Source organism: Fukomys damarensis, unplaced genomic scaffold (genome assembly GCF_012274545.1).
Source record: "Fukomys damarensis isolate Sample0158 unplaced genomic scaffold, DMR_v1.0_HiC HiC_scaffold_14, whole genome shotgun sequence".
NCBI classification, from domain to species: domain Eukaryota; kingdom Metazoa; phylum Chordata; class Mammalia; order Rodentia; family Bathyergidae; genus Fukomys; species Fukomys damarensis.
The window spans coordinates 746,437-759,865 of NW_022900926.1; the positions used below are offsets into that span (position 1 = coordinate 746,437).

General features: G+C 51.5%; 1 protein-coding gene across 2 annotated transcripts in view; it reads left to right on the top strand.

Moving 5' to 3' along the window:
* The window catches only part of Dcbld1 (discoidin, CUB and LCCL domain containing 1), a 55,751-nt gene extending 42,679 nt beyond the window's left edge, over positions 1–13,072 (top strand). Inside the window, exons 5-12 of one of the 2 annotated variants that reach the window (XM_033763194.1) lie at positions 45–117; positions 3,291–3,424; positions 7,855–7,895; positions 9,706–9,918; positions 10,226–10,347; positions 11,057–11,204; positions 11,286–11,408; positions 12,755–13,072. In XM_033763194.1, coding sequence (XP_033619085.1) covers positions 45–117; positions 3,291–3,424; positions 7,855–7,895; positions 9,706–9,918; positions 10,226–10,347; positions 11,057–11,204; positions 11,286–11,408; positions 12,755–12,957 — 1,057 coding nt within the window. In that variant the 3' untranslated portion in view covers positions 12,958–13,072. Of the gene's footprint in view, positions 1–44; positions 118–3,290; positions 3,425–7,854; positions 7,896–9,705; positions 9,919–10,225; positions 10,348–11,056; positions 11,205–11,285; positions 12,564–12,754 lie in introns of those variants that run through there. The other variant, XM_033763193.1, reaches the window with a different exon arrangement.
* Positions 13,073–13,429: the final 357 nt, after the last annotated feature.

The following is a 13,429-nucleotide window of genomic DNA, read 5'->3' on the forward strand; positions in this document are numbered from 1 at the left end:
TTCAGAATAATTTAATAATATAAATCTTTATTCTTTTTTTCCAGCAAGTTCTGCCCAGCTGGTTGTAGAGACATACCAGGAGACATTTTTGGAAACACAGTCAATGGCTACAGAGATGTGAGTGGCTGAGGGCAGTGGCAAAAAGTGGGTGAAAGGATCATGTGTCGGTGCTCTCCCCAAACTCCTCACAAAATAAAGCAGGATAAACAACTCTGCACAGAGGCACAATTCTCTAGACTTTTTTGAGGCTACATGAAATGAGATGAGTATAAAAATCTAGGGTTTCTATCACTCATTCCTTTTTGTAACATGCAGTTAGCATACTGCGTATGAAATGGAAAATACACACTTTTGCAACACTTACAATTATTATACCATTGTCAGTTTTCCGTGATTGTAACAAACACCTGAGATTAATGCACTTAAAAAGAGGAAAGATTTGCTCTGACTCCCACTTTTGAGGGCTTTGGCCCCAGTTAATTGGCCTGGTTTCAGGTCACAGGTGAGCAGCTCCCCTTGACTTTGGGGAGCCAAAGAAAGAGAGGAGCTGGAGGATCCTGGTTCCACAGACACCGTGGCCTCCCTCTGTCTGCCAGGGCCTCCACTTGAGGCTCTGCCCCTCCAGTGGTGCCATGCTGGGGACCAAAGCCGTGGCACATGGACACTGGATGTCGGGTCCATTTTAATAAGAGGCTATGGATCTGTGTCTGTTCTGATTTATTTCCTGGACTTCCACTGTGTGTGATGGAGCAAGGACACAAATCCTCACACGTCAGGATAGTGGCTTTGTCCAGGCTGGTGAATCAACATGCCTTCCCCCAACACGTCCCTCCATCCCTGTGGCACCCTGGGATTTTACAGCTCAGGAGACCGTCTGAAATATATTTGTTTTTCCCAGGAAATCACTGTTCTCAACTAAATGTCCTTTCTGAAGATATAAAAGTCTTCCCTTTATCTGTTTATAGATATCTATCTTGGAAATATTGTATTGGTTTTTTACAATTTTACATCATCATTTCAAATAGTTGGGTTTACAGCTTGGTTTATGGGAACTGGCTTGAGATAGTAGACATTGAAAATATATACAGTGGTGGAATTGTTCTAAGGCAGTGATGGCGAACCTTTTAGCGCTTTTGATGATAACAAACAGGCCTCTGTGGCATGCGTGCCACGGGTTCGCCACCCCTGAATGATATATATCTTCAAGCACAGGGAAAAAAAGCTTTACACATTTTACAGATTAATAATTCTCTGTCAGGAGACAAAAAACTTGATTTTACTTTTTTTTATTTAGCGCATCTTGGTTCTAAGAATGGCAAATTTTGTTGTTATTTTGCTTTTGTTTCCTTTTCCCTAGACTGCTTTTATTTATAAATGTGACACAGGATATCCATTTGAACTATAAATTATGTGAACCCTGAAATGATTTACATTGCTTAATTTGAGGAATCATATGGCCTAAGCTCTTCCTAAATGACTCTGGGAAGTTAAGTAAAATGTTGCAGTGCAGTATTTCCCCCTAGTGATAAAGTTCTTACTGTTTTCCTGTCCTGTACAAGAGACCTAAGAATGGTGTGAGTAAGAGAAATGAGGAAGCTGGCCCCGCGTGGTGTCCCCTCTGCTTCCTGATGGACAGAGTGTGCTTCCCGGGCCACACGGCCAGGGGTGCACTCAGCGATCTGAGTACTTAGCCTGCAAAGACCGCACGCAGGGCTCCGCCACCTCACCAACAGCACGGCACCATTGCTGTTAGAGTGATTCCACCCAGTGGGAAATTTTGTATTTTGAAAGTGAATCGCTTCAGAGGAGCATGATTTGTGCCTTTCTTGCAATGCTGACATCGTGGGAGTATTCGACAGTTACTGCTGCGTAACAACACTGCCACAGTCTCAAGGCTTCAACAGTTCTCACTCAATACCTCTTGTCTTCTGGGGGTCACTGCACTCCTGCTTCAGGGTCCCATGAGGATGCAACCAGGTGTACCCAGGGCTGTGTCTGCCTGAGGCTCAGCTAGAGATAGAAAAACACATCTCAGCCCACAGGGTGTCTGTAGCCAGGGCTTACTTGTTGGCGGTGGCACTGAAGCCCTGTTTCCTACTGGATTCCTGCTGGAGCTCTCCAAATAGCCACGTGGGCCTTCAGCAGGGCCACTTCCTTCCTCAGAGCCAACGAGGCAGAATCTCCTCTCCCCACAGCCTCCCAGGGAGAGAAGAGTCCTGTGCTGTGGTCTTGGGAGGGCCAGCACCTGGGCCACATTCTATGAGGCAGTAGGGAGTTCTGCCAGGGCCGCACCAGGCCAGGACCTCGGGTCATTTCAGTCTGCTCTGGGGTGCCTTCCCCATAAGGTTGGGCTCAGGTAGCATAGCCCCTCCAAAGAGCAGGACAAAGTCTGTTCTGTAGGTCAGGAGGATGGGGACAGGGGACGGATGACTGCAGGAGCCACGGAGGCAGCAGGCACAGTCTCCAGGGGATGCGCCATCTTAAAAGCTGTTATAGAAGACCGTCACCTCATTCTGTGTGGCTCCAAAAGGCACAACCCAGAAGGACCAGAGGATGTCAGTGACAGGAGGCCAATCTGGCTTGTCTCATACACACACACACACATACACACACGCGCGCGCGCGCGCGCGTGCTTGGGACCTGCAGGCCTCAGCCTCCCATGGAGCCAGCTCTGACCACAGGACCTTGAATCACCACAGCTGGTCCGTGTCCCCGCAGCCACAGCCAGCTAAGCAGGGACACTGGGCGGACACCCACGGAGCAGGCCCTGCTGGTGGGCCCTGGGCCACGAGAGCAGAGGAGGCTGTGGCTGCGATCACCTCCCTACCTGAGACCTCTGCTGAGTGCTCTGTGCCCCTCAGTGTTCCTGGTGGCCATTACCGTTTGGTTTGGTAGCTGAGAAACCTCCACATTACCAAATTAAGTATGTCTGAGAGGCTCAGCTTCTCGAACAGTACCTCAGACAGGTGCCAAGTCAGAGTAACCAGAGCCCTGCTCTTCTGCTGGACAAGACCACCTGCTTTTGGAGGTGTGTGCTTGTTGGACTGGGGCAGGCACAGGCAGTGTGGAGGCTTCACTGCCCTCTGGCGGTGGCAGTGCTGTGTTACTGCAGAAGAGAGCAGGCCCCACTCAGGGTCCTTGTAGGAGGGGCCACACTGGCAGGGACATCCAGACGCACTGCCCTGGGCTGTGGGCAACTGTCCCGTTGCCACAGAAACGAACCTGGGAAGTGCCAGCTCCGTCCTGGTCGCACTCGCAGGTGAGTGCTGACGGTGCCTTCTGTGTTCCAGACCTCTCTGCTCTGCAAAGCTGCTGTCCACGCAGGGGTGATCGCCGACGAGCTGGGCGGCCGCATCCACGTGCTTCAGCGCCAAGGGCTGAGTCGCTACCAAGGAGGTCTGGCCAACGGGGTGCTGTCCAAGGAGTGAGTACCGCACTTCCCGTGGTCCCGAGGCCCTCACTCTGTGCTCTGACAGAACGGCAGGGCGGTGCCAGGCTGCCGTCAGCCTGAGACTTGAGCACTGATCAGCATCGGGGTCTGCGGGAAAGGCACACGCTGTGGTGGAGAAGCCTGGCTTGCTGGCTGCTCCCACCTGGAGCCGAAAGGCAAGGAGCAGGTCTACTGGCAGGCACTTTGACGGCAGAGAATAAAGGCTTATTCCTTTTTGGTTTTATAATTTCAGTAAAGTCTTGGCAATCTCCCGTTTTGCCTAAGATACTGAAAACAGATGGCTTTGTTAGTGTCACTAGCCTCTTGGTTTGGTGTCATTTTGCTTCATAAAAAGAATGCACATTGGGTGCTAAAAACACCAGGCTTCCCATGCATCCAGATTCCCAGAGTTTGGAAGGTAGCAAGCTCCAACCATGGAGGACTGTGCAGGCTGCATTGTGGTGTAGGTGGCCATGCACACATGTGAACGGCCAGGAAGGAAGTCCTCAGGAGTACAGGGAGGCAGTGATGGTGCTCTGTTCCTCGGTCTCTCGCACTCTCTGGAAATATCTTCCTGAACTGTGACTGGTTTTTTTTTGGACAGGTTCCCACATGGTTTTGGTCCCAAGGGTAAGGTAGCAGAGAAAAAGGCCACAGGTATTTGGGGATCCAAAAGTAGAAAAAGTCAGGACTGTGTGTTGTCACCGACCAGTGAGTGTGACGTCTCCCCAGCCCCACTGTTTGCCCTCGCCCCTTCCTGGTCATGTGTTACTGCTGCAGTCCCCTAGTGGACTGTGAACTGCCTTATCTGGTGAGAGTCACACTGTGGGTGGTAGACAGGTTCTCAGGGAGCCAGCTAACCTTACTTGTCAGTTGGTCTGAATTCAAAGACTCCTGAAAAGGCAGTTGGATCATGGGGTGTTACACAAACTGTGGGTTAATCTACCCATGTTCACAGCTGGATGTGTGGTCAGGACATGGTCACTGGTTGTCTTGGAGGGTCACCCATGCTGGAGTTCCACCCTGCTATGCTTCTCACCCCCATGACTTGAGTAGCTCTGCTCCACATGATCCATCCCCCATGATCTTCCTGCCTTGAGCCATTGGCCAGGGACTGAACCCTCCAAAACTGTGAGCAGAATAAAATCCCTCCTCTTATAAGTTGAAGATGTCAGGTATTTTGTCCAGTAACAGGAAAGCTGACTAATACACCGACTTAGCACAGATGCAGTGGCCCCAATGTCCTTTTGTGGAGGTTATGCAATAATTTTTCTCTTTCTTCTCCTACTTTTTTGCTTAAATTTTGCATTATAGTTTAGCAGCATCATGGGTCAAGTAGGGATCCTGATGCTAGTCATGATGTTATTTTTATAGGAAAATGTATTCTGACTTCCAAAGGCTTGTTTCAGGGCTGGGGGTGGCCCAGGTGCACAGGAGAGGGGTTGGGAAGCAGTAACTGAGCCAGGGTGGAGCTGGCTGGGCCACTGTGGAGGAGAGGCAGGAATGATGGCCAAGGGGTCCTGGAGGCCTGGAGGCCTGGAGGAGCGAGGAGGGCCCTGGAGAGGATCAAGGCAGTGGAGCAGAAAGGGTGGAACTCCACCGGGCATGTGGACCCCGGGGTGGGTAATGGAGAGGGTGCTTCAGGTGCTCACTTCACAGTAAGGCAAGGGTGCTAAGTGAGGGCCACAGGGACTGGTCCACACTCCATGAGTGTGTTCACTGCCTACCACCACTTCCTGTTTACTTTTCTGGGTAGGATTCTTACCTGTGGGAGGACACAAGTGGTTTTTTGTTTGTTTGTTTGGTTAGTTGGTTTGATTTGTTTGGTTTTTTTGTTTTGTTTTGTTTTTTTAGTTTTTTGTAGTTCAGGCTGGCCTCAAACTCACGTGATTCTTCTGCCTCAGCCGCCCAAATGCTAGAATTACAGGCATGTGCTACTGTGCCTGCCTGCCTTTCATTTTTATTTTTAGTAGTAGGGATGGAACTCATGGCAAGCACTCTACCACTCAACTACCTCCTTAGGCCTTTTTATTTTTAATTTGAATATAAGAATCTTTCTAAATTACCAGACTGGTTTTTTGCTCATGATCCTCTCCTCTCAGCCTCCCCATAGGTAGGGCTACATGAGTGCGCCCCCTGCCCAGCCCTTGCTCTTTACATAGTACCTGAACATTCAAAGATGCCTTAATCTTTAAATTAGTGCCAGAGTTTAACAGCTTAGTAACAGGATGTCTTCAGAAACTAAAATCTTTATTCAAATGAATAAAATCTCTCTCTCTGTCTCTCTCTCTCTCACACACACACACACACACACACACACACACACCTTCTTTTCTCATAGGGATTTGTCTCCAGCTCTGGAAACAACATTTTCATCTGGGTTTATGATAAAAATGGTCCCTTATGCACTGTACATCCCTGGGCCCTGCCCAGCCTCTGTTCTTTTTGGCTCCTGGTGGTTTCTCCTATTGGTGAAACCTTGGGCAGGGCCAGGCTCTGGCCACACTGACAGGTGCTGCTGTCTCCAGGTAGCTTTGACAGTGACTCTCTCACCTCTGCCTGTGTATGTCTGAGTGCTTCTTGTGCAAAGAAAGTAAGTTGGTAAAGTCTGACTTGCACTGCTAGGTCTTAATTTGTTTCAAGAAAAATTATTAAAAGGATTGAATAAAAGTAGACTTTATTCTCTCAGTTACTTCTGTATCAGCTGGATTTATGTAATTTGAAACTCGAGTTTCTGTGCTGTGAAGTATATAAATGTAAACTATGAACTGTGGTACATAGTTCCTGCAGGACCTGTCTGGCTTTCTGGTGGTGCAGACGGAAAGCTGGGTTCCCTCTCGGGCCTCCTCCCACTGGCTCTGTGGCTTATGCTCCTACATTCTGAGCCAAGTGTGTGGGAGATTCTTGTGCTCTCATCCACACTGCAAGTTCCTGGGCTTAGGGAGTGGCTGGGTTCACCTGTGTAGTCTGTGGTTGTTGAACTTGTGTCCCACACAGGAAAAGCACAGGGGAACCAGCATGAGAACAGTGAACACCAGGATTCTTCCAGAGCTTGGCCAAGTGGGCCTGAATCAGAAGCTTGCGGGACAGGGACAGGGACAGCAGCCTTTGTGTCCCGAGACTGCCCTCCTGGCGCTCTCCTCCAGAGGTGCTGTTCACCAAAGCAGTCCAAGTGCTCGGAACGGAGCGGGAACATCCACACTGGTGCTGGAGAATCTAGGCAGATCTGTAGAAGCAGAGCCTTCCAGGCCTCTCCACCTGCAGACTCTGGTGGCGTCCTCCCCACAGTGGCTCTCCAAGGACATCCAGAAGCAGACCCTTCCTCTTCCATGGCAGAGCAGGGACACAGGCAGTCAGGCTCAGCGGAGCCTCAGGCTGAGCTGGGCCACACTTCCAGGGAGGCTCTTAGGGCAGGAAAACCAGATAGGGCCACTGTGGATGGCCCTCAATTCGTTCATGCAGCCTGCGCGTGCTCTGCATGTCAGAGCTGCACCCATGCTGTAGTTCTCTCAGGCAACAAGCGCTGAGTGCTGTTATGTTCTAGAGCCTTTCCAGGAATGCCAAGGATTGCAGTCTCTGACTGTGAGTAGATGAGGGATGGAAGGGAAAACCTTGAGAGCATTTTACACCTGGCGTCGCTTCAGCTTCTGATGGCAAGGTGCTCGCATTCTTGAACAGATTCTTTCTGGGTTCCTTGTGGTTCTCCCCCCGCACCTTTTCTCTCTCTCTGTTCCAAACAGCAAGTAATTCAAACAGAATAAAATGCGGTGCTGTCAGACTGAAGACCCAGAGCACAGTGGTGTCTCCACCTCTCTGCACTTCCTCCTGTGTCTAGCGCATGCGTGCTGTGCAGGGGGAGCCCACTGTGGAGCCCCAAGTCCCCAATCCTGCTCATGTTTCCAAGCGCCAGGGTGGAGCTGGCCTGGCCTGGGATCTGCTGTGTGCAGAGGGTGACCCCAAAACGGCACAAGCCGAGGGCTGAGGACAGCGGGGCCGGCCCTGGGCACCCTGGTCTGTGACCCTGGGTGCAGGATGTCTCAGGAGGATGTGGGACTGGGCCAAGGAGTGGGCTGTGGAGGCTGCTGGAGGCCCCGCACCTCTCGTCTCTCGACAGCCCTTGCTTCCGGCTGTGAACGGGGTGTGTAGGTGACACTGGGCCAGGCAGTGACCTTGCTGCTTCGTACATAGCCTGTGTTGGTGACCTGGGACTATGGTTTGCTCCTGGGGCCTCAGTCTTCTGCAGTTTCTCCTTGTACCTTGCGATGGTGGAAGCCACACAGGGATGACTCAGAAGCAGCACTCAAGGCCTGGCTGCGGCCTCTTGGTCTGGAAGCCTGGCCCAGGTCCCCAGCCCACCATGCTGGCGGCTCCCTCAGGGGTCTCGGGCTCACAACCTCACTTTCCTGCTCTCTTTGTCGTTGCAGTGGCTCCCTGTCTGGAAAGCTATTCCTGTTTACCTCCGATGGTAAGGAGCCTGCTTTCCTTAAGGCTGTGGTCGCTGCAGGTTCTTCAGTGGTAGCTATTTCTGCAAACTCAAGGTTTATGTAAAGAATTTTCTGTGACTTAAAAAATACACAAGTCTCAGTAGCATTAAGCAGAAAATGTCTTTCTGTGCAGAGTGATAGACAGAAAAATACGGTGTCTGTTTAAATTTCTAAAATGTAAGCCAGGCTTGGTGGCCCACACCTGTGATCCCAGCACACAGGAGGCTGAGGCAGAAAGATTGTTGTGAGTTCAAGGCCAACCTGGGCTACACAGTGAGACCCTGTCCCAGCCTCCTCAGATGTATTACAGCAAAGACACATTGCCATGAATCCCTTTGAGAACTGTCCCCTTACTTCAGAAGCAGCTCTCCCCTCATCCTTGCTACTATCCCAAGCAGTTCTGGACTCCTTTGTCCTGAGTGTCTGAGATATGATTAAAACTGTGGTGAACGCCACTGCTAAGCACCATATGATGGAAAGGCAGCTCATAAAAACATGACGCTGTGCCCTCAGCACCTCATTCACCAGATCTTGTACTGTGGGACTTCTAGCTTTTCCCCAAAGTCAAAATGACCATGCAAGGGAAACATTTTGAATCCATTCAGGACACTGAGGCAGCCAGGACAGCTCAGCTAAACACAGAAGAAAGGGACCCAGAGCTGCTGCAGGTTTGGAGAATGTTGGGCTTGGTGTGCGGAGCGCCGGGAAGGACTGGCAGAGGTTCACAGCAGTGTATCTTTCACTGTAAAAAGCTTTTTAAAAATCTAAACATTCATCGTATTTTCCAATCATACCTCGTATTATTATGTCCTTTTCAAACTTGTGCCAAAAGGAGTGAAAAAGGAAGGAACATTTAAGACAAAGTCCTCATGTTCAAATTTAAGAGAAGAAGCTTTTTAAGTACTACAGTTTGGTTTGTGGTTATCTCAAATAAGATGACTGAGGTCAGTAAAAGCTCCCTAAAAGGTTCAGTAAAAATAAAGGCTTTCAAGTTTCTCCAGCAAAAGATGCACCCTGTGGAAATGCTCTCCCTCAGCAGAAAGTAAAATATAGTCTCCTTTGCCCAGGAAGAGCAGTGGGTCTTTACTTCCTATTCCCACACTGCCTGGGACATGGCCAAGTTAGTGTCCTGAGGTGGATGTTAGCATGGTGCCTTTATTGCCTGCCTCTGTCTCTCTGTCTCTCCTCACAGCACTGGGGATTGAGTCCAGGGCCTTTGCACTGAGCTACATCCCCAGCTTCCTCCTCCTCCTCCTTCTTGTCCTCCTCTTCATCATCATCAATCAGTTTTGAGACAGTATCTCACTAAATTGCTCATGCTGGGCTCAAATTTGTGATCTTCCTGCCTCAGCCTCCCAGAGTGCTGGATCATAGGTGTGTTCCATCACACCTGGCTCCATCTACTCATTTTCAGCCTGGTCATGCCTTCTTTTCAAGGGCACAGACAATGAGAGCACTTCTCGGATTCTTCTTAAAGTAAGAATTATTGTAATCCCTTCAGAAAACCGTGCTGTGTTGAAATGGGGTCAGTTTAGAAAGTCAGCAAAGAAACTCTGGAGTGGAGACAGAATGTCAGAGACAGGGTTGGGTTTTGATATCTACTAAGACAAAAAGCAGCCAGTTTCCAACACTGTGGCGCAGACCAGCCTGGGCACGTGTGGTGCTTCACAGCTAATCGTTGGCGTTGGATCCGAATTGGGAGGGGCGGTCAGCCAATCCCTCAAGGGACCGTGCTTCCGCCAGCTCTGCACCCTGTCTCCATCCAGCCTGTCTCCTGCCCTTCTGTTCCAGACTGCAGCAGAGCCTTGAGCTCGGACCCCCGAGTGCAGTTCCGGGCATCGTCGTCCTGGCAGGGCGTCAGCAGCTCTGCAGAGCCGGCTCCCTGGTCTCCCCGCCAAGCCCAGCTGCAGGACGAAGGCCCATCCTGGGCTGCAGGCGACAGTGGCAGTGACGAGCAGCAGGCGTGGCTGGAGATAGACTTGGGGGAGAGAAAGAGAATAACAGGTACTTTGCTGGGCCGGAGCTCCTCAGAAACACAAGGCGACTGGCAGCTTGTGGACACCAGCCCCTCTGTCCCCAAGTACTTAACATCTTTCAGAGATGTTGCAGACCTGTACCTCACTGTGCACAGGGCCTGGGCCCGGGTGGAAGCACAGGTCAGGGCCACCCTCTGGTGTGTGGCCAGGGCCCCTGCTCAGCGGGGCGGGGCTGTACATGCAGCTACAGTGGCCAGTACAGCAGTCAATCAGGCAGAAAATAAGAGGAGCCTGATATTCTGATCCGAACTAACCAGTAAATGTTTTCTCATAAGGAATCAGGACCACAGGATCCACACAGCCAAATTTCAACTTCTACGTGAAGAGTTTCGTGGTGAACTTCAAAAACAGCTCTCAGTGGAGGACCTATAAAGGGGTTGTGGACAACAAGGAGAGGGTAGGAGGGGCTCCAGATCGAGAACCAGGCAGCTGTGGGGTCCTCAGGTTTCCACCCCTGGGCCTGGTCCAGCGTTGTACTCTGCCGAGGCAGGCGTGCTTCCTGTGCACACGAGAACATGAAACATGTCAGTAAGTCCTTAAGAGCCAGCACGTGGCACATGCCATGATCCCAGCACTCTGGGAGGCTGAGGCAGGACGATGACAAGATTGAGCCCAGCATGGGCAACTTAAGAGACTTAGTAAGGCCCTGTCTCAGAGTAAAGAAATTGTAGCAAGGGCTGTGCCAAAGCCCTGGATCTGACCGCCAGTACCATACACACAAAACAAAAAACAAAACTTGAGCGATCTTTGTGAGATGCCTGTGGCTCCCTGGGCAGCAGAAGTGGATGACTTGCAGGTCGGCCACCCTGTTCCCCAAGGGTGGGTGTGGGGTTGGGATGCTGCTGGGAAGTGGGTGCTGCTTGCCCTGTGCTCCTGCAGCTGCTCTCATCAGCAGCACATTCATACAGAAACGTCACCACCAAGCGAGGACAGGCAGTCATAGCTCCTCGGTCCAAAGTGAAATTAAACAGCAGAGCGGAGGCGCCCAGTAACCTGCTCCTGTGCATGGAAAGCCGCCCAGCTCTGGCTGGTCCTGGCAGGTGAGGGGCTGGGGACGCCTGGCGCTGCCCCCCGAGCCTAAGGAAAGCCACCTGCCTCATCCTCAGGTGTTCCAGGGCAACTCTAACTGGCAGGACCCGGTGCGGAACAACTTCATCCCGCCCCTCGTGGCCAGATACGTGCGGGTGCTGCCCCGGGCCTGGCACCAGCGGGCTGCGCTGAAGGTGGAGCTCCTGGGCTGCCGCGCCACGCAAGGTGGGTCTGCAACTGGGGAGCCTGGGCCCGGCCCGCGCACTGCATCAAGTGACGCGATCGTCCCAACGCCCTTCCTCTCAGGGGACGAGTCACCCGAGTGGCGAGAAGCAAGTCCAGATCCCGGGCTTTCGGCGGAGACTGAGAACGAGCTGCCTGCGCAGCCCGACGCCAGCCCCACAGAGGAGCGGCCTCCTCGGGGAGCAGGTGCGCTGTCCTGGCTTCCCAACGTGAGCGGCTCCTCCCAGCAGTCAGTCGCCTGGCGCTGTCCCGCTGCTGGGGGATGGGGGGAGGCGTGTGTCCACGCTGTCGGGGTAATGCTCTGGGTACCGCCTGTCCCATTGCTCGGGGGTACCTCAAGGAGACAAAGATCAGGAGCAAACTCCATCTTCAGCGGTTGGGGGTATTCTGTGGAAGAGTAAAGCAGCACATACCCATAATGAAATACTCCACAGCCATGGAGGGACCTGTATGTCATCCTCATACGGAAGTGTTCAGAGATGTACTGGCAACTTAAACAGGAAAGCGTAGACCAATTTAGATAGCCACTTGTACGATGGGGGGAAAGAAGGGGGAACACACATATTCTAGGATCTTTAAAGACTTGGAGAAACAGGATTTGGGTTCTTGTGGCGAACCAGAGAGGTAGGAGGGAGATACTCCATTCTACACCTTGTTATATTTGGAATTTTGAACATGTAAATGTAAACTACTCGAGGAATAACATTAAAACTACTTTTTTGAGAATTTTAGAAAATTCGGAAAGATCATAAAAATATAAGTAAGAAAATAAGCAGCCATTTGTCAGCCTTGACAGACGATCACCGTACTCCACTGTGTTCATCGCCTGTCTACATTTCTGACTGGAGAATGAAGCGGTGGCATAACCAGCATTCTGCACTGTGGTGTCGATTTCTCATTTACGGTGCAATGCCAGCGCTTTCTAATCTGGCCACACAGTGGAAAGGACAGTTATTAACATCTCTTTGGTAGTGGCCATTCTGTGTACCAGTCAGTCCCCTCTGTGGGTATTTAAGCTGTTAGGCCCCTCATTCCTTACGGAAGGTGGCTCCTGTCCGAGTCCCCACATCTCCTCCCTCGTGTGGTTTCCACACTTGGCTGTGTTGGTGCTGCTGAGCTGGCTCCCTTCTGTGATGCACGCATTTGGTCCAGCAGGGTGGAAATGCTCGATTCTGTGAGGAAATAAACCTACAGTAAAAGTCAGCCCTGAGAACTAGAAACTGCCTTTGAAAGGTGGAAAGATATAGTTTATCTTCCCAAAGGGCAGTCAGGACTTTGAATCTTCTTCTTTTACTTTCCGGCATCAGAAAGTGCCCAGCATGTATTCGTGATCCCTTTAAACAGCTGAAGACTGGGGCGGGGGATTTAGCTCCTTGGTTCTGCTCCCTGCCTCGACAGTGCAGTGTCCTGAGTTCAATCCCCAGTACCAAAAATAAACAGCTGAAGACTCCCCAGATCCACATTCAGCTCCGAGTCATGCACTCCGCTTGCCCGTGGCTTAGGTTGTAACGCAGCGGCTTTCATTCTTCCAGGACTAAATGCGAGTGCTGTGGCCATCCCGCTGGTCCTCCTTGGGGTCCTCCTGCTGGCGGGAGTGGGGCTCTTTGCGGCCTTCAGAAGGTACCCAACTGCAGCTGTGAGCAATCAACCCCAAACGCTTACTTTTCAGATACTCATTCAGAAAGGAGCGTGTCTTCCAAGACAATTGTGTGCGTTTTACAGACCAGTGGGGTAGAGGAGAAATGACCCAGTATTCCTGCATAAGCGCCGCTGCCCACTTAGCACCAGCCCAGGCCCACCCAGGGAGACCGAAGCCCCAGCCCTCCCCTGTGCAGTGGGCAGTGTCAGCCCTTGAGTAGCAGGCAGCCCATCCCGGTTGAGTGTGTCTGTCCAGAATTCTGGGCTCAGAGTTGGCTTTAAACATGCATTGTGAAACATCTGAAGTTTTCTCTTTCCATTTGTAACAGCTTCAGAACCCATACAGTGGATGCTGAGCAGATAGGATGAGGACTTATTTCTGACCTAAGTGAGCGCGGGGAGGAAGTCTCTGGTCTTTTAAGAGTGGGGCAGCTGTCCCTGAGTGAAGGCACGCAGACATTAGCTTGATGTGGCGCACTGGAGGACTCCTGGGCTGTGGGCGTGAGCGCAGGGGCCGAATTGCAGTCAGAGTGTGAGCTAGGGAGGCGATGGGAGGCGAGGCTGTGCCC